We start from the raw sequence: 24,950 nt of genomic DNA, 5'->3' as shown, positions 1-24,950 counted from the left end.
CTTTAGCATCATTCCTTCCAAAGAAATCCCAGGGCTGATCTCCTTCAGAACGGACTGGTTGGATCTCCTTGCAGTCCAAGGGACTCTCAAGAGTCTTCTCCAACACCACAGTTCAAAGACATCAATTCTTCAGCGCTCAGCCTTCTTTACAGTCCAACTCTCACATCCCTACATGACCACAGGAAAAACCATAGCCTTGACTAGACGAACTTTTGTTGGCAAAGTAATGTCTCTGCTTTTGAATATGCTATCTAGATTGGTCATAACTTTTCTTCCAAGGAGTAAGCATCTTTTAATTTCATGGCTGCAGTCACCATCTGCAGTGATTTTGGAGCCCAGAAAAATAAAGTCTGACACTGTTTCCCCATCTATTTCCCATGAAGTGATGGGACCAGATGCCATGATCTTTGTTGTCTGAACGGTGAGTTTTAAGCCAACTTTTTCACTCTCCTTTTTCACTTTCATCAAGAAGTTTTTTAGTTCCCCTTCACTTTCTGCCATAAGGGTGGTGTCATCTGCATATCTGAGGTTATTGATATTTCTCCAGGCAATCTTGATTCTAGCTTGTGTTTCTTCCAGTCCAGCGTTTCTCATGATGTACTCTGCATATAAGTTAAATAAGCAGGGTGACAATATACAGCCTTGATGTACTTCTTTTCCTATTTGGAACCAGTCTGTTGTTCCATGTCCAGTTCTAACTGTTGCTTCCTGACCTGCATACAAATTTCTCAAGAGGCAGATCAGGTGGTCTGGTATTCCCATCTCTTGAAGAATTTTCCACAGTTTATTGTGATCCACACAGTCAAAGGCTTTGGCATAGTCAATAAAGAAGAAATAGATGTTTTTCTGGAACTCTCTTGCTTTTTCCATGATCCAGTGGATGTTGGCAATTTGATCTCTGGTTCCTCTGCCTTTTCTAAAACCAGCTTGAACATCAGGAAGTTCACAGTTCACATATTGCTGAAGCCTGGCTTGGAGAATTTTGAGCATTACTTTACTAGCGTGTGAGATGAGTGCAATTGTGTGGTAGTTTGAGCATTCTTTGGCATTGCCTTTCTTTGGGATTGGAATGAAAACTGACCTTTTCCAGTCCTGTGGCCACTGCTGAGTTTTCCAAATTTGCTGAGTTTTCCAAATTTCCAAAATTTTCCAAAATTGCAGGCGGATTCTTTACCAATTGAGCTACAAGGAGATGTGAGTTTGAGCATATTCTGGGAGATAGTGAAGGACAGGGAAGCTTAGCATGCTGCAGTCTATGAGGTCACAAAGAGTTGGACACAACTTAGCAACTGAACAACAACAACAACAACAATTTAATACAGGAAACCCTGAAAACACTCTTATCAGATTACAATGGGAGGAAATTCAACCCTGGTAAGAACAGGGAGGAAACAGAACATGAAATACTCAAGAAAGGATTTGTTCTAGTTGTTGACCTCCAGGTGATGTTGCAGAAACTTTAAATGTCACCTTTAATAAAAGCTCCATTTCACTCCTCTGAGCTTCTGTACCTCACTGACGTGTACATTTGAACAGGCTCAGCACCAGCAGCAGTAATTGTCAAAGACGCATTTCTTCCTGATAGTCACTAGAACTTGCTTACATTGGGATCCTTTGAATCTCAGATTTCCATGTAATGAAGACTCAGCACCCTCTGACATGTTCCTTCCTGCTCCTCAGGGGAAATCTTCCACAAAATGGATCTCAACTTCCTTCCTGCATAGCCATGTTTTCCATGACCCTTCTCATGTTGGGAATGCTCTTCACAGGGAATCAGTAACATTACATTCCATGCTCCTTTGTCTATAGAACAGTGTTCTGATTGAAATATGAATAGAGACACTGTCTCATTACAGGTAGGTCTGTCCTGGTCTCACTGATTCAGCACTGGTGCTGCAGGAAGAACTGGACCCAGTTAGTGACCTGCCTGACAGCCACATCACTGGCTGTAAGAGGCCCCCTGAAGTGGAGGTGCAACTATACCTACCTGTAGTGAACTTCCTTATCTCTTCTTGTATGTCTAGACTATATAGAGTACAAAGGTAAAAAAAGCTTTCTTTATCTAGTGGTGGCCTATAACAGGCATTCTAGGTTAAACACATTGCTTTGGCAAAGTTCCAAGAGACCCACTCAGGTTGCTCCTCACCTCTTTTCTCTCTTCTATTTAACTTCTCTAATACCCACTGTGTGCACAATAATAATTATTGATTCCTAATCAGCTTTATTTTTATACACTATTTCTCACAGTTCCTTTAGTAAACATTTGCAATAATCTAGAACTGTCGATCTGATCCCCGTGCCTACAGATCACTTCAATTTTACCTCAGTGAAAATAAACAGGTCCTCATTTTGCATCCTTTTTACCTCAAAATCCGTATACACAGAACCATTATTATTCATACAGTCTGAGAAAAAGCAAAGACTTTCCTTTCATATGTTTTAAAAACCCTTATTTTTCTTTTAAAATAACCTACTAGAGGCAAAAAGCAGAATACAAATAACAATAGTTAACAGTTAAAATGTATTTTGTGTAAAATAGATAACTAACATGAAGCTGCAAAATGAATAGGGAGCCCATACACAAACCCTTCGTGGGGCTCAGCCCCTCCTCCAGCCACAGTCACACCATGAGGCCTCCGTGAGGTCACCATAAGGCATTAGCAGTACTTCATATTTCTTACCTACATTGGTATAGTTACAACCACAAACACTTTTTAGCCCTACAGATTTGGGATTTGGTCTTCTCCCTTCTCAATTTGTATCTCCCTCTGCACTAGAATCTCTAACTTATAACTAAAAGAATAGCTGATAAGATGACAGAATTAAAATAAATATTTCCCGCAGTAAGCTGGACTCCAAAGCAGTAAACACTGAAAGCAACTAAAAGAAGAGAGAAATCTCTCCAGTAAATATATTATCCAGCTTGGTTGGGTGTCTCAAGAATGTTCAGGTCTGTCTCACCATGATGTGTCCCAACAGGCAACTGCAAGCACTGGTATCCCATCCTACGAGTGCGGCCAAGTGAACAGAAAATATTTGCTCAATGTTTAGTATGAACTTGATCACTTACAAAATATTTCTTATAGTTCTGGAGGCAAGAAATCTGAAATGTGTTTTGCTGTCTACATCAAGGTCTTGGCAGGGTTGATTCCTTCCAGGTTCTCTGAGGAAGAATCTGTTTCCTTTCATTTTGTAGCTTGGAAGCCACTTGGATTCCATGGCTCAAGACCCCTTCTTGAATCATTCCAACATCTTACTTCCACCACGATGGCTCCCTAATCTGCTGGAATCAAATATCTTTCTAACTCTGTCCTATAAGATATAAAAATTTAATGCAGAGAAATCTTAATTAAATAGATCTGGCAGAAGAGGGGGAGCTCTCCTGACCTGTGGACATCACAGAGGGCAAAGAGAAGATGAAAGAAGCCTCTTCTTCCCTGGTCAGGACTCAGTCAATGGAGAGTCAAGGGCACTCTGTTTACTATAACCCTCCTAATTTCCTTGTCTTCTCTATAAAAGCATTTCCTTCCCTTGTCCAGTGGGGACTTGCATGTGGCTCCTCATGGTTGCTGATCAGGACTGCAGTCCTTTGGTGATCTCAAATAAAATCACCTTTTATGGGGAAATATCTGGCAGTCTATTGCTTGTTCCTGTGATTCTGTTTTTGTTCTATTTGTTCCTTTGTTTTGCTTTGCTTTTATATATCATATATAAGTAAAAACACACAGTATTTGTCTTTTTCTGTCTGACTTATTTCACTAAGTATAATACATTCCGTGTCTATCCATGTTGTTCCATTTGGCACGATTACATTCTTTTTCTATATTTGATTAATGTTCCATTGTGGGGTGTGTGTGTGTGTGTGTGTGTGTGTGTAGGTAGTTAGATGAAAGATCAGTATTTTCTCTATCCATTCATCTATTAATGAACACTTAGCTTGGTTCTGGATTTTGGTTATTGTAAATAATGCTGTTATACACATTTGGGTGCATATAAAATTTTGAAGAGTTTTTGTTTTCTTTGGATAAATACCCAGGAGTGGAATTGCTGGATTATATGGTAGTTATATTTTTAGTGTTTTAAGAGGAATCTCCATAATGTTTTGCATAGTAGCTGCAGCAATTTCCAACCCAGCAGTAGTGCACTAAAGTTTCCTCTCCTCTGCATCCTCACCACACTTGTTATTTTTTTTTTCTTTTAATGATAACCATAGTGATAGATGTGAGGTGACAACTCGTTTTGACATTGATTTGCTCTTTTTCTGAATATTAGACACTTTGGGTATCTTTTCATGTACCTGTTGGCTCTCTCTTTGGAAAAATGGCTACTCAGCTCCTATGCCCATTCTTCAATCAAATTGTGTTTTTGATATTGAGGTATATGGTGTCTTTATGCATTTTGGATATTAACCCCTCATTGTAAATACCTACTCCCATTTACTAGTTTGCCTTTTACTTTTGTTGATGGTTTCTTTGCCGTGCATTAGATTTTAGTTTGATTAGGTCCCATTTATTTAGTTTTCCTTTTGTTGCCATTGCCTTTGGACAAATAAATATTGCAAAGAGAAATGTCAGTGAACATACTGTCTATATTTTCTTTACGAGTTTTAAGGTTTCAGGTCTTACATTTCAGTCTTTAATCCATTTTGAGTTTATATTTACATATGTTGTGAGAAAATGTTCTAGTTTTAGTCTTTTCCTTGTAGGTGTTCAGTATGGTCAACACCACTTACTGAAGAAACTTGTCTTTCCCCCTTTTTAAGAAGCTGGATAAAGTCATTCAGAGTAATATCTCTGTATGGCCACAGAGGGGCAACACTGCTTCAGAGAAGATTAATTTTTGTCTCATACACAGATTCTTCAAGGAGCCAGAAAGGATCCTTTAAATATCTATCAAATGTTTATCTCCAACTTTGCTTCAATTTACATCTATCATTCTTGTATGTATGTATGTATCCATCTATCTTCCTAAATAGTATCTGTGTATATTTGTCCAACAGTTTGAAAAGTATGACTTTGAAAGTTAATATCTCTGTAAATAATATATGTTGTCCTTTAAGATTAAGGCCACATTAGTTTCTCTAATATAAATTTATAATGTTTTCACCCAGATACATCCCAAACTGCAATCATACTGAGTTAATCAGTGCCAGAATTCCCTTACCCCATTCTTTACTAAATCTAGAGGTGGTGTAAGTTCCAGTTCAAGCAGCTCCTCCCTCAGAACTACTCTCTGACTGAGCCCAGAAGGGAGTCCATTATCATTTTCTTGGGTGCATCATATAGAAACACATTTCTCTTTAGTAGCTTTTATCTGAATGTACTTGAGTATTGGGAGTAGGTTGATTGAAGATTGTTATTTCTGTCTCTTTTTTAAATAAGACCCAAGTATGACCATTTAGTAGGCACTTAGTATTGCTAGTAAATATATACTGAAGACATCTGCTAACAAAAAAAATGAATAAAAAAGAAAACACACCAAAATTTAGCAAACAATAAAATATGCCCTTAGAGAGCTCGAGTAGATGGGATTAGATTGAGTGGTGGGAATGGTTATCATTCTTTTCTGTTGAACCGTGAAGATGTTTTTCTTTGATAGTGTCTGAGATCACATCAATGTAGAGATAGGAAACTCTTCTCTGTGCTTCAAAAATATGAGCTCCTTTGTTGCAGCCTGGAGGAGCAGAGACCAGAACCTACCCCATGACTGGAGGGTGTGTCAAACTGTGCCCTTGTGATTGTCCTAGTAAGCATGCCGAAGGGACATTCTTGGGTGGACTTGCTCTCTGCTCCGCTTCACTGCCTACACCTGCCTCTGTCCCCATGGAAACAAAACAAGATGTTCCTGATCAACAGCAGAGCCTTAACTTTACTCCCTCTTTATGGTGTGCTAATCAAACTCTCCAGTATAACTATTCCCTAATGATCTCATGTGTCTTCTGCCAATAAAAGTGTGGGCTGAAAGGAGCCATTTTGTCTTCCTGCCATGGAGAGTGGGAGGGCCCCCTGACTCCCCATTTGCCAAATTATATGTGTCTGTCTCTTCATTAGGCGCTTGCCCCTGTTTCAGGTCTTTCTCACCCGCTGTGCTGGAGGAGGCACTCCTTAATTTCTGTCTCTATACCCTGATGTGTTGACCTCAAAAGCCAAACTGATTCTTCACAGTTTTGTATTTTACCTGTGAGGTTAAGGTGTAACTCAGGATGAGAACTACCAAAAATGTTACATTACTGAATGATCATGGTCCCATATCTTCTGAATTCTGCAAAATTTTTCTAGTCAATTGTATCCTTTGGAGGTCAAAGATCCTCCAGAATAGATTATTCCAGTGCTTCTCAATTTATTTTCTGCATGCCTATTCTTGGAAATATTTTATTTGCCTGATTTATATTTTAGAAGAAATATAAATTGAAACTGATTTAATTATCTTTTTTTTTTCCTACTTCTTAAGGTCATGTAAAGTGTGGAAACATCTGAACGATGGTGTTAAAATTTAAGTTCCACCAAGACAAAAAGACTATATATTCTTTATGTTCTAATGCATACACTTAGCTTGTGAAAGTGAAAGTGTTAGTTACTCAGTAGTTTCTGACATTAGGATCCTGCCAGGCTCCCTCTGTCCGTGGGATTCTCCAGGCAAGAATATTGGGGTGGATTGCCATTTCTTTCTCCAAGGGATCTTTCTGACCTAGGGAAAAAACCTGGGTCTCCTGCTTGGCAGGGAGATTCTTTACCGTCTGAGCCACCATGGAAGCTTAGCTAGTTATGATATATTTTGTCCCTTGTGTATTCTCAATGGACTTTAAGTTTGCAAAAAAAAAAAAAAAAAAAAAAGGAGAGAAAGAGAGACAAAGAAATGCCCCCTACATACTAATCTTGTGACTTCTTGGGAGTCCCTCTCTTCCCCATTGTAATATAATGTTATTCCCTATTAACACATCAAGTTGTCCTGATATATGATTTTTAAACTTCTAGGAGGTGTAAAGAAAGAAAGATGGGGATAGTGTGGGAGAAATTCTAACATGCTTTTATCCATTTAAATTGGGGGAGCACATTTCTGATTCCCAATTAATTTTATTTTTGGTGATTCTAAATTAGCACAGAATGAGAACAAGTACTTCTGAGAGAGAGAGGTTTAAGTGAAAGCAATTGTGAGAGGATGAGGCCCACTGAAAGAATAAAAGCAGGTGTGAACTTAAAGTCAGAGTTCCAGCTGGCTGAGAAGAGCAGAAGAGGAACGTGAGTTGCCACTGAGCACTGGTGCCAGGAACAATGAACAAGATACTGGGAGCATCATTTTTGATTCTGTGGCTTCAGCTAGTCTGTAAGTTGTGGAGGAGAAAACCTAGGATATTTCATTAATTAGGGGGACTGAGACAATTGGATTACAAACAAGTTTATGCAGATAGAAACTTGGAAAAAGAAATATATTTTATGGAAGTAATGGCTTTTATCTCTTTAAGCAGGGGTGAATGGACAACAGAAGGAAACAAGTGACCAACAGCAGGTGAAACAGAGCACTCAATCTTTGACAGTCCAGGAAGGAGAGATTTCCATTCTGAACTGTAGTTATGAGGACAGTTTATTTGACTACTTCCCGTGGTACCAACAATATCCTGGTAAAGGCCCTGCATTCTCGATAGCCATACGTTCAGTTGAGAATGAAATGAAGGATGGAAGACTCACAGTTTTTCTCAGTAAGAGGGCCAAACAGCTCTCATTGCACATCTCAACTTCCCAGCCTGGAGACTCAGCCACCTACTTCTGTGCAGCAAGTGCACAATGCTCCCCAGGCACCTGCAGCCTGTACCCAAACCTGCAGTCGAGGCTCCAGACACACCCTGCTGTGCAGATGAAACACACACACGCAATTTGTTTGTGCATAAAAAGTCTAGTACAGCCACTATGGAGAACAGTGTGGAGATTACTTAAAAAAACTGGAAATAGAACTGCCTTATGATCCAGCAATCCCACTGCTGGGCATACACACTGAGGAAACCAGAAGGGAAAGATACATGTGTACCCCAATGTTCATCGCAGCACTGTTTATAATAGCCAGGACATGGAAGCAACCTAGACGCCCATCAGCAGATGAATGGATAAGAAAGCTATGGTACATATACACAATGGAGTATTACTCAGCCATTAAAAAGAATACATTTGAATCCATTCTAATGAGATGGATGAAACTGGAACCTATTATACAGAGTGAAGTAAGCCAGAAAGAAAAACACCAATACAGTATACTAACGCATATAGATGGAATTTATAAAGATGGTAACAATAACCCTGTGTACGAGACAGCAAAAGAGACACTGATGTATAGAACAGTCTTTTGGACTCTGTGGGAGAGCGAGAGGGTGGGATGATTTGGGAGAATGGCATTGAAATATGTATAATATCATATATGAAACGAGTCACCAGTCCAGGTTTGATGCACGAAACTGGATGCTTGGGGCTGGTGCACTGGGATGACCCAGAGGGATGGTATGGGAAGGGAGGAGGGAGGAGGGTTCAGGATGGGGAACACATGTATACCTGTGGCGGATTCATTTCGATATATGGCAAAACCAATACAATATTGTAAAGTTAAAAAATAAAATAAAATTTAAAAAATAAAATAAAAATAAATAAAGATGAAGACTTAAAAAAAAGTCTTAATATATTTAAGAAAACTGAAATTATACAGAATTTATTCTTTCATCAAAATGGAATTGATACAGAAAATCAGTTGTTAAAAGATGTCTCTAAAAACTTCCAAACATTTGGAATGCATGTACTAACTTAAAAATAAACATAGGGTAAAGAAACAATTACAATGACTTTAGAAAATATTTTGAAAGTAAATATTGTGAGAGCACATGATATAAACATGTATGAGTTGCAGCTAAAATAATACATAGAAGGAAATTTATCTTTTTAAATACTTATATCAATAAAGAAAAAAAGTTGAAAAACTATTATCAAGACTTGCAGCAAAAGATGATGGAAAAGCAAATTATATTCATCACCGACTGAAAGAAGTAAATAATAAAATGTTGGATTGGTGAAATACAAAGAATGCTATGGAGATAACCGTGAAATACAAAGTCAACTTTGTTAAAAAGATTAATAAAATTTATATATTCCTAGGTAGAATTTTCCACAGAAAAAAGAAAAAACACAAATTATAAATATTAATAAAAAAGACAACTATTCTGCAGGTTCTATAATGTTTTAAGGGTAATGAATGAATATCATTACGTTTATGTCACTTTGTAAGTGTATAGAGGTAGATCTACACAGGTTGGGAAAACTTATATTTTGAAAAAATGCAAAGACAACTCAATGGAGGTGACATAGTCTCATGAGCAAATGAGGTTGGGACAACTGAATATTCTTGGGAAATAATTGAAACTTGGCCTAAATATCACATCTTATACAAAAATTTGAGCACAGTCTCAAAATGGACCATCAGTTCAGTTCAGTTCAGTTGCTTAGTCATGTCTGTCTCTTTGCAACCATGGACTGCAGCACACCAATTTTCCCTGTCCATCACCGACTCCCCGAGCCTGCTAGAACTTATGTCCATCAAGTTGATGATGCCATCCAACCATCTCATCCTCTGTCGTCCCTTTCTCCTCCTGCCTTCAGTCTTTCCCAGCATCAGGGTCTTTTTCAATGAGTCAGTTCTTTGCATCAGGTGGCAAAGTACTGTAACTTCAGCTTCATCATCAGTCCTTCCAATGAGTGTTTTGATCTTGATGTCTAAGGGGCTCTCAAGAGTCTTCTCCAACACCACAGTTCAAAAGCATCAGTTCTTCAGAACTCAGCTTTCTTTATGGTCCAACTCTCACATCAATACATGACTGGTGGAAAAACCATAGCTTTGACTAGACAGAACTTTGTCCTATACCATGTACTGACAAAAATCCATATTCCTAACCCAGCCTAACTTAAAGGTGCTCAACATTTACATTAGTGTACAGTTGGAAGAAATCATCTAACACAAAGTCTATTTTATACTAAAGTGTTGAAAATCTCATGCAATTCCTTGAGTACTGTACTAAAACTGCCATGCTGCATGGGGTCGCAAAGAGTCAGACATTACTGAGCGACTGAACTGAACTGAACTCAACCGAAAGTGGGGCTTCCCAGGGGGCACTCATGGTAAAGAGCTGGCCTGCCAATGCAGGTAATGTAACAGACTCGGGTTCAATCCCTGGATCAGGAAGATGCCCTGGAGGAGGACACAGCAGGCCACTCCAGTATTCTTGCCTGGATAATTTCATGGACAGAGGAGCCCAGTGGGCTTCAGTCCATAGGGTTGCAAAGAGTCAGACATGACTGTAGTGACTGAGCACACACACACTAAAAGTGAAAAACAGAGTGACTGTATGAGTACAGAATGAATGTAAGTGGGTTGCTTGTTTATCATCATGGTCTCAGGGCGGGCCAGGAGCTTAGCTCAATGCTGCTGCCCAGAATCACCAGAGAATATTACACCACATCTTGTTAGCATGGGAAAAGATCAAATTTAAAAATTCAAAGTATGGTTACTACTGAAAGTGTATCACTTTCTTACCACTGTAAAGTTAAAAATCTGAACTCAAAACATCATAAGTTGGTGAGTCTGTAGTGATGAAAAGAAACAGACTATTGATACTTGCAATAGCCTAGATGGGGATTCCTAGATGGGTCAGTGGTAAAGAATCTGCCTGCAATGCAGAAGACCCAGGTTTGATGCCTGGGTCAGGAAGATCCCCTGGAGAAAGAAATGGCAACCCCCTCCAGTGTTCTTCTCTGAGGACAGAGGGGCCTGGCAGTCTACAGTACACGTGGTCTAAAAAGAGTACAACATGACTTAGCAACTAAACAACAATAGCCAGGATGGATCCCAGGATGTTATGCTGAATGAAAGAAAAATCAATCTCAGAGGCTATATGATGTATGTTTACACTTATTGGATATTATAATTGTATATATGGTGTGATTCTACTGATACAACATTCTTAAAAGGACAAAATAAAGAGATAAAAAGGATACTAGTAGTTACTGGGATTATAAAGAGTTGCACGGATAGGGAGGGCATGCAAAGAAGGTTTCTTTAGAGAGATGTGTCATGATTTTAGTGGTAGTACAAGAACCTATATATGTGATAAAACTTCATGGAGCTTTATATCAAAACCAAAGAGGACACATAAAAAGTGATGTATAAGATTATGGTCTGTATTTTGATTAAAATGACATCAATATCAATTTACAGGGTCATGGTGGAGAGATCTGACAGACTGTGGTCCAATGGAGAAGGGAATGGCAAACCACTTCAGTATTCTTGCCTTGAGAACCCCATGAACAGTATGAAAAGGCAAAATGATAGGATACTGAAAGAGGAACTCCCCAGGTCAGTAAGGGGCCTAATATGCTACTGGAGATCAGTAGAGAAATAATTCCAGAAAGAATGAAGGGATGGAGCCAAAGCAAAAACAATACCCATTTGTGGATGTGACTAGTGATAGAAGCAAGGTCCGATGCTGTAAAGAGCAATATTGCATAGGAACCTGAAATGTCAGGTCCATGAATCAAGGCAAATTGGAAGTGGTCAAACAAGAGATGGCAAGAGTGAACGTCGACATTCTAGGAATCAGCGAACTAAAATGGACTGGAATGGGTGAATTTAACTCAGATGACCATTATATCTATTACTGCGGGCAGGAATCCCTCAGAAGAAATGGAGTAGCCATCATGGTCAACAAAAGAGTCTGAAATGCAGTACTTGGATGCAATCTCAAAAACGACAGAATGATCTCTGTTCGTTTCCAAGGCAAACCATTTAATATCACAGTAATCCAAGTCTATGATCCAACCAGTAACGCTGAAGAAGCTGAACAGTTCTATGAAGACCTACAAGACCTTTTAGAACTAACACCCCAAAAAGACGTCCTTTTCATTTTAGGGGACTAGAATGCAAAAGTAGGAAGTCAAGAAACACCTGGAGTAACAGGCAAATTTGTCCTTGGAATATGGAATGAAGCAGGGCAAAGGCTAATTTTTGGCCAAGAGAACACACTGGTCATAGCAAACACCCTCTTCCGACAACACAAGAGAAGACGCTATACATGAACATCACCAGATGGTCAACACCGAAATCAGATTGATTATATTCTTTGCAGCCAAAGATGGAGAAGCTCTATACAGTCAACCAAAACAAGACCAGGAGCTGACTGTGGCTCAGATCATGAACTCCTTATTGCCAAATTCAGACTTAAATTGAAGAAAGTAGGGAAAACCACTAGACCATTCAGGTATGACCTAAATCAAATCCCTTATGATTATACAGTGGAAGTGAGAAATAGATTTAAGGGCCTAGATCTGATAGATAGAGTGCCTGATGAACTATGGAATGAGGTCCATGACACTGTATGGGAGTCAGGGGTCAAGACCATCCCCATGGAAAAGAAATGCAAAAAAGCAAAATAGCTGTCTGGGGAGGCCTTACAAATATCTGTGAAAAGAAGAGAAGTGAAAAGCAAAGGAGAAAAGGAAAGATATAAGCATCTGAATGCAGAGTTCCAAAGAATAGAAAGAAGAGATAAGAAAGCCTTCTTCAGTGATCAATGCAAAGAAATAGAGGAAAGCAACAGAATGGGAAAGACTAGAGATCTCCTCAAGAAAATTAGAGACACCAAGGGGACATTTCATGCAAAGATGGGCTCAATAAAGGACAGAAATGGTATGGACCTAACAGAAGTAGAAGATTTTAAGAAGAGGTGGCAAGAATACACAGAAGAACTGTACAAAAAAGATCTTCACGACCCAGATAATCACGATGGTGTGATTACTCATCTAGAGCCAGAGATCTGGAATGTGAAGTCAAGTGGGCCTTAGAAAGCATCACTACGAACAAAGCTAGTGGAGGTGATGGAACTCCTGTTGAGCTATTTCAAATCCTGAAAGATGATATTGTGAAAGTGCTACACTCAATATGCCAACAAATTTGGAAAACTCAGCAGTGGCCACAGGACTGGAAAAGGTCAGTTTTCATTCCAATCCCAAAGAAAGGCAATGCCAAAGAATGCTCAAACTACCACACAATTGCACTCATCTCACATGCTAGTAAAGTAACGCTCAAAATTCTCCAAGCCAGGCTTCAGCAATATGTGAACCATGAACTGCCTGATGTTCAAGCCGGTTTTAGAAAAGGCAGAGGAACCAGAGATCAAATTGCCAACATCCACTGGACCGTGGAAAAAGCAAGAGAGTTCCAGAAAAACATCTATTTCTTCTTTATTGACTATGCCAAAGCCTTTGACTGTGTGGATCACAATAAACTGTAGAAAATTCTTAAAGAGATGGGAATATCAGACCACCTGACCTGCCTCTTGAGAAATCTTTATGCAGGTCAGGAAGCAACAATTAGAACTGGACAATAACAACAGACTGTTTCCAAATAGGAAAAGGAGTTATGTTAAGGCTGTATAATATCGCTCTGCTTATTTAACTTGTATGCAGAGTACATCATGAGAAACACTGGAGTGGAAGAAACACAAGCTGGAATCAAGATTGCCGGGAGAAATATCAGTAATCTCAGATATGCAGATGACACCACTCTTATGGCAGAAAGTGAAGAGGAACTAAAAAGCCTCTTGATGAAAGTGAAAGTAGAGAGTGAAAAAGTTGGCTTAAAGCTCAACATTCGAAAACGAAGATCATGGCATCCGGTCCCACCACTTCATGGGAAACAGATGGGGAAACAGTGGAAACAGTGTCAGACTTTATTTTTCTGGGCTCCAAAATCACTGCAGATGGTGGCTGCAGCCATGAAATTACAAGACACTTACTCCTTGGAAGGAAAGTTATGACCAACCTAGATAGCATATTCAAAAGCAGAGACATTACTTTGCCAAGAAAGGTTCGTCTAGTCAAGGCTATGGTTTTTCCTGTGGTCATGTATGGATGTGAGAGTTGGACTGTGAAGAAGGCTGAGCGCCGAAGAATTGGTGCTTTTGAACTGTGGTGTTGGAGAAGACTCTTGAGAGTCCCTTGGACTGCAAGAAGATCCAACCAGTCCATTCTGAAGGAGATCAGCCCTGGGATTTCTTTGGAAGGAATGATGCTGAAGCTGAAACTCCAGTACTTTGGCCACCTTATGCGAAGAGTTGCCTCATTGGAAAAGACTCTGATGCTGGGAGGGATTGGGGGCAGGAGGAGAAGGGGACGACAGAGGATGAGATGGCTGGAATGCACCACTGACTCAATGGACGTGAGTCTGAGTGAACTCTGGGAGTTAGTGATGGACAGGGAGGCCTGGTGTGGTGCGATTCATGGGGTCGCGAAGACTCGGACACGACTAAGAGACTGAACTGAACTGAACTGAATAAGATTATTATATTAATATATATCTATATTTTATAACATCATGCTGCTGCACAGGCTGATGCAGTCATTCATGATCTCCTCTGCTTAGTTGCAAATATTTCAAGCCCGGGCATTCATTGCCTGTCAGCACTCAGAATTGAAATGGGACAGAAGAGTCGATGTCTCAGATAAATACAAACTCACCTCCCTGCTTCACTCATTCATGAGTCATTTTGATCTTAAATTCCATGAACTCGCACTGTTTTAGACCTTGCCTGTATTTTCTTTTCTACTTGTCTATTTGCCTTTCGTTCTTTTACATTAATTCATCCATTACAACATTGAAACCAAATGGAAGATTGACAGCTACATCCCACATGAACATGAAACAGTGCAGAGAACTGCAGTCACCAACTTCTGTGGTGTTGACAGGTACTAAGTGTCTGCAGTCTGTAGATATTGAGTTTTGTAGAAGTGCATTATAGCAGTACATCAGAGAAGGATCTGGCATGTTTATCTTAACTTTATTTTACAAAGAGAAATAATAATGAGTGACTGAGAAGTTAGACTGAATACTCTGGACCAATGAGATAGAAAATGTGACATTTGGATGATTCTAGTACACATGATCTAATAAGTACAATTCTACATTTAGAGGCAACAGGATTTAATAGCCTGATTTCCCTCAAAGTCTAGTACATAAGACTCAATATCAGATTTCAAAAGAATAATACTTTATTCCAGTTAGAGTTTCATTTAAATATAAACCACCAAATAGACTCTGAAATTCAGATGAACTGATGTTTTTAAATCACTTAATGTTGAAGTAGTTTTATTTATTGAAAAATCTAAATAAAGTTCTGGAATTCAGTAAAAAAAAAAAAAAAAGATGATATATTAATTACTTTGGTTAAGATTGCTTTTCACTCAGAAGGCCTAAGATCTGTGAAAGTTTTAAAATAGTCACTAGATTCTGGATGGAGAATAGTAAGTATAGGCTAAATGAATGACCAATCAGTAGATTATAAGAATTATTCAGAGGCTATACTAAATTATATCTTAAACAGGATGGCAAAATTATTTTACTGAATAAATACCAATGTATGTCAACTTTTTTAACCTGTAGTTTCCCTCAGTTCAAATCTTTAATATTAATTGCTTTCTTCATGCCCCTTTTCAGGATCTGCCAAACTTAATGACCAGGGAAAGACAAGTAGACAACGTAAAGGTTTGTAGTGAGCCAGACTTTTTCCCATCTGGGCACAGACCACGTGGTCTATGAACATGACAAACTCCACTTCCTGTCTGGGGGAGGAGTCACACAGGAACCAGGTGCCATGTATATGTGCTGTCAGGCACTTAAAGACACTGAATTCTTAGCTTGAGGCAGAATTAAACACATTTATGTACAGAATCCATCCTCATGCCACTCTCCAGCCTGCTCTGGGTGTTCCTGGCCATCGCCTTCTCTGGTAGGGATGCTTCCAAACATTTGTGCATGTGTTCAGGGTGAAAGGACTGCACACAGGCACGTGGAGCTTCACAGGGACTTGGGGAGGAAACGAGGATTGGGGAAAAGCAAGCGTCTTAGGATTTCATTTTGGGTTATAAATATTTGAGTCGGTCCAAAATTAATTTCTGCATTATTTTGTTCACTATTTCAGCTCTGTTTTCTCACATTTTCCACAGGACCTTGTGTGGCCCAGAAAGTTACTCAAGACCAGTCAGACATAATCAGCCAAGCGGGGCAGTCAGTCATTTTTAACTGTCAGTATGGAATAGGTTGGTTCACATACTACTACTCCATTTATTGGTACAAGCAGCTTTCCAGGGGACAGATGACTCTCCTTATTCATCAAAATTCAGAACACGGGAATGCAGGTTATGGCCGCTACTCTGTAAACTTCCAGAAAGCATATAAATCCATCAGCCTCACCATTTCAGCCTTACAGCTGGAAGACTCTGCAAAGTACTTCTGTGCTCTAAGGGAGCTCTCAAGTAAAACAAAGGAAGTTCACAGTGCTTGAAGTAATGGGAAAAGCCATACAAAAACCCCAGAGCTTAGTAAGAGAGCTCCACTGCTGCAGGACCCCAGCTGAAATGCACACCTGCAGACCCCAGACAAGAAATGGTAATCATGTGATTGCTTAATGTGTGGTCTGAATTGGAGAATTTAATTCTAAATTAAAGCTTCTTCTATGTCCAGAGTAACTTTCTACTGTTTGCATTCTCCTCTTGAATTTTTGACTAAATTAATCATACAGAACATGTGTAAAGTTGTCCAAAATTACTCCAAAGTTAACTAAAAGTGACAGTTTCACTAAAATACACTAACATCACAAATCTGGGTATAGTTATCTGAAATCGTCATGAAAATCATTTCCTTAGTCCTTTCTTCTTAAACTTGTGTCACTTAAGGTACAATCAGGGAAGCAGGTCACCAGTGGTATCAAATAAGAAATTAGTGATGAAGATTAGAACTCAGGCAATTGCTAGATCTGGTGGAAGAGTGTATACAAAGCTGTCATCTTTGTATCTGGTGTTGAGACTGAATTCACTGTTAATCAGCTAGAGCAAAGTTAGGGAGAGACTGAGGCACAGACAAACTGTGACTCTTAAGGACACACTAGAACCATGAGGGTAATGGAACCCACATAGACACACTAAAACTTGTCTGTGTCTCACCTCCTTCAGTCTCACAGTAGAGGGTAAGCTTAGGAGAAGTGGGTGTCATTTGGCATCATGCTGCATACATACTTGGCCCAAGACAAACAGATGAGGAGGAGGTTTGGTGGGAAGTGGAGGGGCTGTGAGTCAACAATGAGCTATCAGATCAGGAGGAACACCTGTGAGTAACCACAGTCCCTGGAGCCCTGCACCAACCCAAACATAAAAACTGTGGCTGCTTCATCACAATGACCTTCCAAATGTCACACAAGTTTCTTTTGTGGCCAACCCTAAGCCAAAACAATATGGGAAGCACATTCTGGGAAAGATAATTCCAGTTAGTTAAGATAGATCAAAGCTACTACAGTACCCTTTTTGTTAACTTGGCATCCATCTGTACTCTTTAACAGCTTTTGAATAAAGACCATAGCCAAACTATGCTTCCTGCTAATGTTGTTGCTTTTCAGTCACTAAACTGTGTCTGATTCTTTGTGATCCCATGGACTGTGGCACACTAGGCTCCTCTATCCTGCCAGGCAAGGAAATAGAGAATAACTATAATTGAGGATGAAGGATTATTTATTAAAATTATTAAACTGGAATTTCAAAATGGATGAACTTTATGGAATGTCACTTATACCTCAGTAGAGTTGCTCAAAATAAATAAGACTTTGTTCTGTCTTACCCGTGTCACAGTCCAGGAACAGTGTTATTCAACATACACATATTTATTTAAACAGTGATTTTGTGCCCACAGTTTCCCTCAGTTCACTTTAGTCACTCAGTTGTGTCCAACTCTTCGAGACACCATGGACTGCAGAACACGAAGCCTCCCTGTCCATCACGAACTCCTGGAGCTTACTCCAACTCATGAGTCGGTGATGCCATCCAATCTGTCATCCATCTCTGTCATCCCCTTCTCCTCTCAACTTCAATCTTTCCCAGCTTTGGGGTCTTTTCAAATGAGTCAGTTCTTCACATCAGGTGACCAAAGTACTGGAGTTTCAGCTTCAGCATCAGTCCTTCCAATGAATATTCAGGACTGATTTCCTTTAGAACAGACTGGTTGGATCTCCTTGCAGTCCAAGGGACTCTCAAGAGTCTTCTCCTACACCACAGTTCAAAAGCATCAATTCTTCAGTGCTCAGCTTTCTTTGTAGTCCAACTCTCACATCCATACATGACTACTGCAAAAACCATATCTTTGACTAGACAGACCTTTGTCAGCAAAGTAATGTCTCTGGTTTTTAATAAGCTGTCTAGGATGGTCATAACTTTTCTTTCAAGAAGCAAGTGTCTTTTAATTTCATGGCTGCAGTCACCATCTGCAGTGATTTTGGAGCCCAAGAAAATAAAGTCTGACACTGTTTCCACTATTTCCCCATTTATTTGCCATGAAGTGATGGGACCAGATGCCATGATCTTAGTTTTCTGAATGTTGAGCTTTAAGCCAACTTTTTCACTCTCCACTTTCACTTTCATCAAGAGGATTTTTAGTTCTTCTTCACTTTCTGCCATAATGGTGGTGTCATCTGCATATCTGAGGTTATTGATATTTCTCCTGGCAATCTTGATTCCAGCTTGTGCTTCATCCAGTCCAGCATTTCTCATGATGTACTCTGCATAGTTAAATAAGCAGGGTTACAATAGACAGCCTTGACATACTCCTTTCCCAATTTGGAACCAGTCTATTATTCCATGTTCAGTTCTAACTGTTGCTTCTTCATCTGCATACAGATTTCTCTGTATGCAGGAGGCACGTCAGGTGTTCTGGTATTCCCATCTCTTTAAGAATTTTCCACAGTTTGTTGTGATCCGCACAATCAAAAGCTCTGGCATACTCAATAAAGCAGAAGTAGATGTTTTTTTGGAACTCTCTTGCTTTTTCAATGATCCAGAGGATGTTGGCAATTTGATCTCTGGTTCCTCTGCTTTTTCGAAATCCAGCTTGAACATCTGGAAGTTCATGGTTCATGTACTGTTGAAGCTTGACTTGGAGAATTATGAGCAATACTTTGCTAGCATGTGAGATGAGTGCAATTGTGCAGTAGTTTGAACATTCTTTGGCATTGCCATTCTTTGGGATTGGAATGAAAACTGACCTTTTCCAGTTTCCAAATTTGCTGGCATATTGAGCTTAACACTTTCACAGCATCATCTTTCAGGATTTGAAATAGCTCCACTGGAATTCCATCACCTCCACTAGCTTTGTTCATAGTGATGCTTCCTAAGTCCCACTTGACTTCACATTCCAGGATGTCTGGCTCTAGGTGTGTGATCACACCATCATGGTTATCTGGGTCATGAAGATCATTTTTGTATAGTTCTTCTGTGTATTCTTGCCACCTCTTTTTAGTATCTTCTGCTTCTGTTAGGTCCATACCATTTCTGTCCTTTATTGTGCCCATCTTTGCATGAAATGTTCCCTTGGTATCTATAATTTTCTTGAAGAGATCTCTAATCTTTCCCATGTTATTGCTTTCCTCTATTTCTTTGCATTGATCACTGAGAAAGGCTTTCTTATCTCTTCATGCTATTCTTTGAATTTCTGCATTAAATGGGTATATTTTTCCTTTTCTCCTTTGCCTTTCACTTCTCTTCTTTTCACAGCTATTTGTAAAGCCTCCTCAGACAAGCATTTTACCTCTTTGCATTTCTTTTTCTTGGGGATGGTCTTGATCCCTGCCTCTGGTACAGTGTCATGAGCCTCCATCCATAGTTTTCAGGCTCTCTGTCTGTCAGCTCTGATCCCTTGAATCTATTTGTCACTTCCACTGTATAGTCATAAGGGATTTAATTTAGGCCATACTTGAATGGTCTAGTGGTTTTCCCTACTTTCTTCAATTCAAGTCTGAGTTTGGCAACAAGGAGTTCATGATCTGAGCCACAGTCAGCTCCCAGTCTTGTTTTTGCTGACTGTATAGAGCTTCTCCACCTTTGGCTGCAAAGAATATAATCAGTCTGATTTCGGTATTGACCATCTGGTGATGTGCATGTGTAGAGTCCTCTCTTGTGTTTTTGGAAGAGATTGTTTGCTATGACCGGTGAGTTCTCGTGGAAAAACTCTGTTAGTCTTTGCCATGCTTCATTCTGTACTCCAAGGCAAAATTTGCCTGTTACTCCAGGTATTTCTTGACTTCCTACGTTTGCATTCCAGTCTCCTATAATGGAAAGCACATCTTCTTTGAGTGTTAGTTCTAGAGGGTCTTGTAGGTCTTCATAGAACCGTTCAACTTCAGCTTCCTTAGCATTATTGGTCTGGTATAGACTTGTATTACTGTGATATTGAATGGTTTGTCTTGGATCTGAACAGAGATCATTCTGTCGTTTTTGAGATTGCATCCAAGTACTGCATTTCATACTCTGGTTGGCTAATATGGCTACTCCATCTTTCAATGCTCACAAAGTTACAAAAAAGTAATATCACTCTTTATGTAGATTTAGTTTAAAATATATATATATATATAATTTAAAAGTAAAGTTGTTTAATACTGCAAAATGTTTCAGGCAAGACTGCTATGAATATTGTATTGATTCGTGAGCACCCTTCAGAATCACAGGTGAGTGCATAAGAGATGGAAGAAAAAATGATCCTGAGAACTCTTGGGAAATAATGCTTCATTTTGCAAAAATCTCTTGCATCCACTCCAGCTAGATAATTAATTTTTGTTTTCTCTTCCATAAAATCCTCCACAAATTCCAAATCAAAATCTGCCTTCTTTGCAATGTTCTTCAAGTCCTAAGACTTTCTATCTCCCACTCTCACTCCACTCCTCCAGTCCATTCTGAATTAGTTGAGGTGGGAGAGTGGGACTTCCTGTCACAAAGTGTGGAATTTGGGTGAGCTGATTGGCTGCAGGAGCAAGAACATTTCTGCATGGACTTATGACATTCACCCCCTCAGGATTTAGTGAAGTATCTTACAGTGAAAATGTCTCAGTAAGAAGAGGAAGCATCATGAAAAGGCTAGCAGGCACTGAGCTGGGGCTTTTGTTTTCCCAGGTTTGCTGTGAGTTGGGGCTGCCCCAGAGGGGCATCTGAAGGACTGACCAGCTTCTGCATTTTTAAGGGAGACAGAGGGGCTGACAAGTCCTGCAGACTTTCTATCCTTCTCATCATCTATGCGGATTGAGGGGGGTACAGTTTCAGGGTTTTGTAGGAGCTACAGTGACCCTCACCTGTGACTACTTCTCTTTCCTCATCAGGTGTGTGAGAAGTGGATGTTGAGCAGAGTCCCCCAGCCCTGAATCTCCAGGAGGGAGTCAACTCCACGTATTGGTGTAATTTTTCCACTTCTCCACAGAGTGTGAATTGGTAATAAGAACCCTGAGGGCTGCCTCATTCACCTGGTTTACTTTCCTTTAGGGACAAAACAGGATGAAAGATTAAATGCCACCACAGTCCCTACAGAACGCCACAACTCACTGCTCATTTTCTATTCACAGACCACAGACTCAGGCACTTACTTCTGTGTTGTGCAGCACACTACTCCCCAGGCACCTGCAGCCGGTACACAAACCCTTCGTGGGGCTCAATCCCTCCTCCAGCCAGTCACACCATGAGGCCTCTGTGAGGTCACCATAAGGCATTTGCAATACTTAGTATTTCTTACCTACATTGGTATAGTTATAACCACAAACACTTTTTAGCCCTACAGATTTGGGATTTGTTCTTTTCCCTTCTCAATCTGTATGTCCTTCTGCTCTAGAACCTCTAACTTGTACTAAAAGAATAGCTGATAAGAGGATAGAATTAAAATAGATATTTTCCAGGTATGCTGGACTCCAAAACAGTAAACATTGAAAGCAACTAAAAGAAGAGAGAAATCTCTCCAGTGAATATATTATCCAGCATGGTTGGGTGTCTCAAGAATGTTCAGGTCCGTCTCACCACAATGTGTCCCATCCTGTGAGTGCAGCAAAGTGAACAGAAAATATTTGCTCAATGTTTAATATAAACTTGATCACTTACAAAATATCTTATAGTTCTGAATTCATGAAATATAAAATCCGTTTTGCTGTCTACAGTCAAGGTCTTGGCAGGTTAATTCCTTCCAGATTCTCTGAGGAAGAATCTGTTTCCTTTCACTTTGTAGTTTCTGGAAGCCACTTGGATTCCATGGCTCAAGATTCTTTCTTAAATCACTCCAACATCTTACTTCCACCACCATGGTTCCCTCCTCTTATGGAGTCAAATATTTTTCTGACTCTCTCCTATAAGTAACAAAAATTTAATGCACAAAAATCTCAATTAAATAGAGCTGGAAGAAAAGAGGGAGCTCTCCCGACCTGTGGACATCACAGAGGGCAAAGGGAAGATGAAAGAAGCCCCTTATTCCCTGGTCAGGACGCAGTCAATGGAAAGTTAAAGGCACTCTGTTTACTATCACCCTCCCAATTTCCATATCTTCTCTATAAAAGCATTTCCTTTCCTTGTCCAATGGAGACTTGCATATTGCTCCTCATTGTTGCTGATCTGGAACTGCAGTCCCTTGGTGGTCTCAAATAAACTCATCTTTTATGGGGAAATACCTGGCAGTCTGCCATTTGTTCCCTGTTCCTGTGATTCTGCTTTTTTTCTATTTGTTCCTTTGTTTTGCTTTATTTTTATATATCATATATAAATAAAAAAACACAGTATTTGTCTTTTTCTGTCTGACTTATTTTACTAAGTTTAATACACTTCATATCTATCCATGTTGTCCCATCTGGCACCATTACATTCTTTTTTATATTTGATTAATGTTCCATTGTGGGGGGGGTGTGTGTGTGTGTCTGTGTGTGTATAGATAGATAGTTAGATGAAAGATCAGTATTTTCTCTATCCATTCATCTATTAATGAACACTTAGCTTGGTTTTGGATCTTGGTTATTGTAAATAATGCTGCTATAAACATTTGGGTGCAGATAAAATTTTGAAGAGTTTTTGTTTTCTTTGGATAAATACCCAGGAGTGGAATTGCTGGATTTTATGGTAGTTATACTTTTAGTGTTTTGAGAGTAATCTCCATAATGTTTTCCATAGTAGCTGTAGCAATTTCCAACCCAGCAGCAGTGCACTAGGGTTTCCTCTCCTCTGCATCCTCACCACACTTGTTATTTTTTTTTTCTTTTGATGATATCCAAACTGATAGACGTGAGGTGACACCTCATTTTGACAAAGATTTGCTCTTTTTCTGAGTACTAGAGACTTTGGACATTTTTTCATGTACCTTTTGGCTGTCTCTTTGGAAAAATGGCTACTCAGGTCCTATGCCCATTCTTCAATCAGACTGTGTTTTTGATATTGAGGTATGTGATGTCTTTGTATTTTGGATACTAACCCCTTATTGCAAATATCTACTCCCATTCAGTAGTTTGTCTTTTATTTTTGTTGATGGTTTCTTTGCTGTGCATTAGATTTTAGTTTGATTATGTCCTGTTTATTTATTTTTGCTTTTGTTGCCATTTGCCTTTGAAACAGAAAAAAACATTATAAGAAAAACGTTAATGAGCATACTGTCTATATTTTCTTTTGCAAGTTTTAAGGTTTCAGGTCTTACATTTCAGTCTTTAATCCATTTTGAGTTTATATTTATATATGTTGTGAGAAAATGTTCTAATTTTAGTCTTTTCCTTGTAGGTGTTCAGTATGGTCAACACCACTTACTGAAGAAACTTGTCTTTTTCCCATTTTAAGAAGCTGGATAAAGTCATTCAGAGTAATATCTTTGTATGGCCACAGAGAGGCAACGCTGCTTCAGAGAAGATTAACTTTTGTCCCACATATGCAGATTCTTCAAGGAGCCAGAAAGGATCCTTTAAATATCAAATGTTTATCTCCAACTTTGCTTCAGTTTACATCTCTCAATCTTGTATGTATGCAGGTATCCATCAATCTACCTAAATAGTATCTGTGTATATTTTAGTCTAACAGTTTGAAAAATATGGTTCTGAAAATTAATATTTCTTTAAACAATATGTTTTGTCCTCTGAGATTAAGGCCACATTAATTGCTCTAATATAAATTTATAATGTTTTCACTCAGATACATCCCAAACTGCAATCATACTGAGTTAATCAGTGCCAGAATTCCCTTACCCCATTCTTTACTAAGAAATCTAGTGTTAATGTAAATTCCAGTTCAAGCAGCTCCTCCATCAGAACTACTCTTTGAGTGAGCCCAGAAGTGGGTCCATTATCATTTTCTTGGATGCATCATATAGAAACACATTTCTCTTTAGTAGCTATTATCTGAATGTACTTGAATATTGGGAGTGGGTAGGCTGAAGATTGCTATATCTACTCTTTCTGGAGTGAGACCCAAGTATGACCATTTGGTAGGCATAAGTAAATATATATTGAAGACATGCATCAGTGAGTGAATAAATAAAAGAGAAAACACACCAAAAATTCAACAAATAATAAAACATCCCCTTAGAGAGCTGGAGTTGATGGGATTAGATTGAGGAGTGAGAATGGTTATTATTGTTTTCTTTTGAACTGTGATGATGTTTTTCTTTGATAGTGTTTGAGATGACATCAAATCAGAGACCACAAACTCTTCTTTGTGCTTAAAAAAAAAATGAGCTCCTTAATTTCTGTCCCTATCCCCTGATGTGTTGACATCAAAAGCCAAATTGACTCTTCACATTTTTGTATTTTGCCTGTGAGGATAAGGTGTAACTCAGGATGAGAACTACCAAAAATATTTCTTTACTGAATGATCATGGTCTCATATCGTCTGCATTCTGCAGAATTTTCCTAGCCAATCTTACCCATTTGGAGATCAAATGTCCTCCAGAACAGATTATTCCAGTGCTCCTCAGTTTATTTTCTCCATGCATATTCTTGGAAACATTTTATTTGCCTGATTTATATTTTAGAAGAAATATAAATTGAAATTGATCTAATTATATTTTATTAATTCTTAGGATCATGTAAAGTTTGGAAACATTGAACGATCATG

At 39.1% G+C, this 24,950-nt stretch overlaps 2 gene segments (V, D, J or C); both read left to right on the top strand.

The window, feature by feature from the left end:
- Positions 1-15,572, top strand: part of LOC133255458 (T cell receptor alpha variable 22-like) — a 29,616-nt gene extending 14,044 nt beyond the window's left edge. Inside the window, 1 exon segment of the V gene segment in view lies at positions 15,517-15,572. Within this exon segment, the coding sequence occupies positions 15,517-15,572 (56 nt within the window).
- A 187-nt stretch (positions 15,573-15,759) lies between these two features.
- On the top strand, positions 15,760-22,371 carry LOC133255457 (T cell receptor delta variable 1-like). The segment is given in 4 exon segments: positions 15,760-15,808; positions 16,026-16,334; positions 21,369-21,512; positions 22,262-22,371. Coding segments are annotated over 4 exon segments (612 nt in total).
- The last annotated feature ends 2,579 nt before the right edge of the window (positions 22,372-24,950 follow it).

The sequence above is a fragment of the Bos javanicus genome, chromosome 10 (assembly GCF_032452875.1).
Source record: "Bos javanicus breed banteng chromosome 10, ARS-OSU_banteng_1.0, whole genome shotgun sequence".
NCBI lineage: Eukaryota > Metazoa > Chordata > Mammalia > Artiodactyla > Bovidae > Bos > Bos javanicus.
This window is presented reverse-complemented; position numbering and strand designations above follow the sequence as displayed.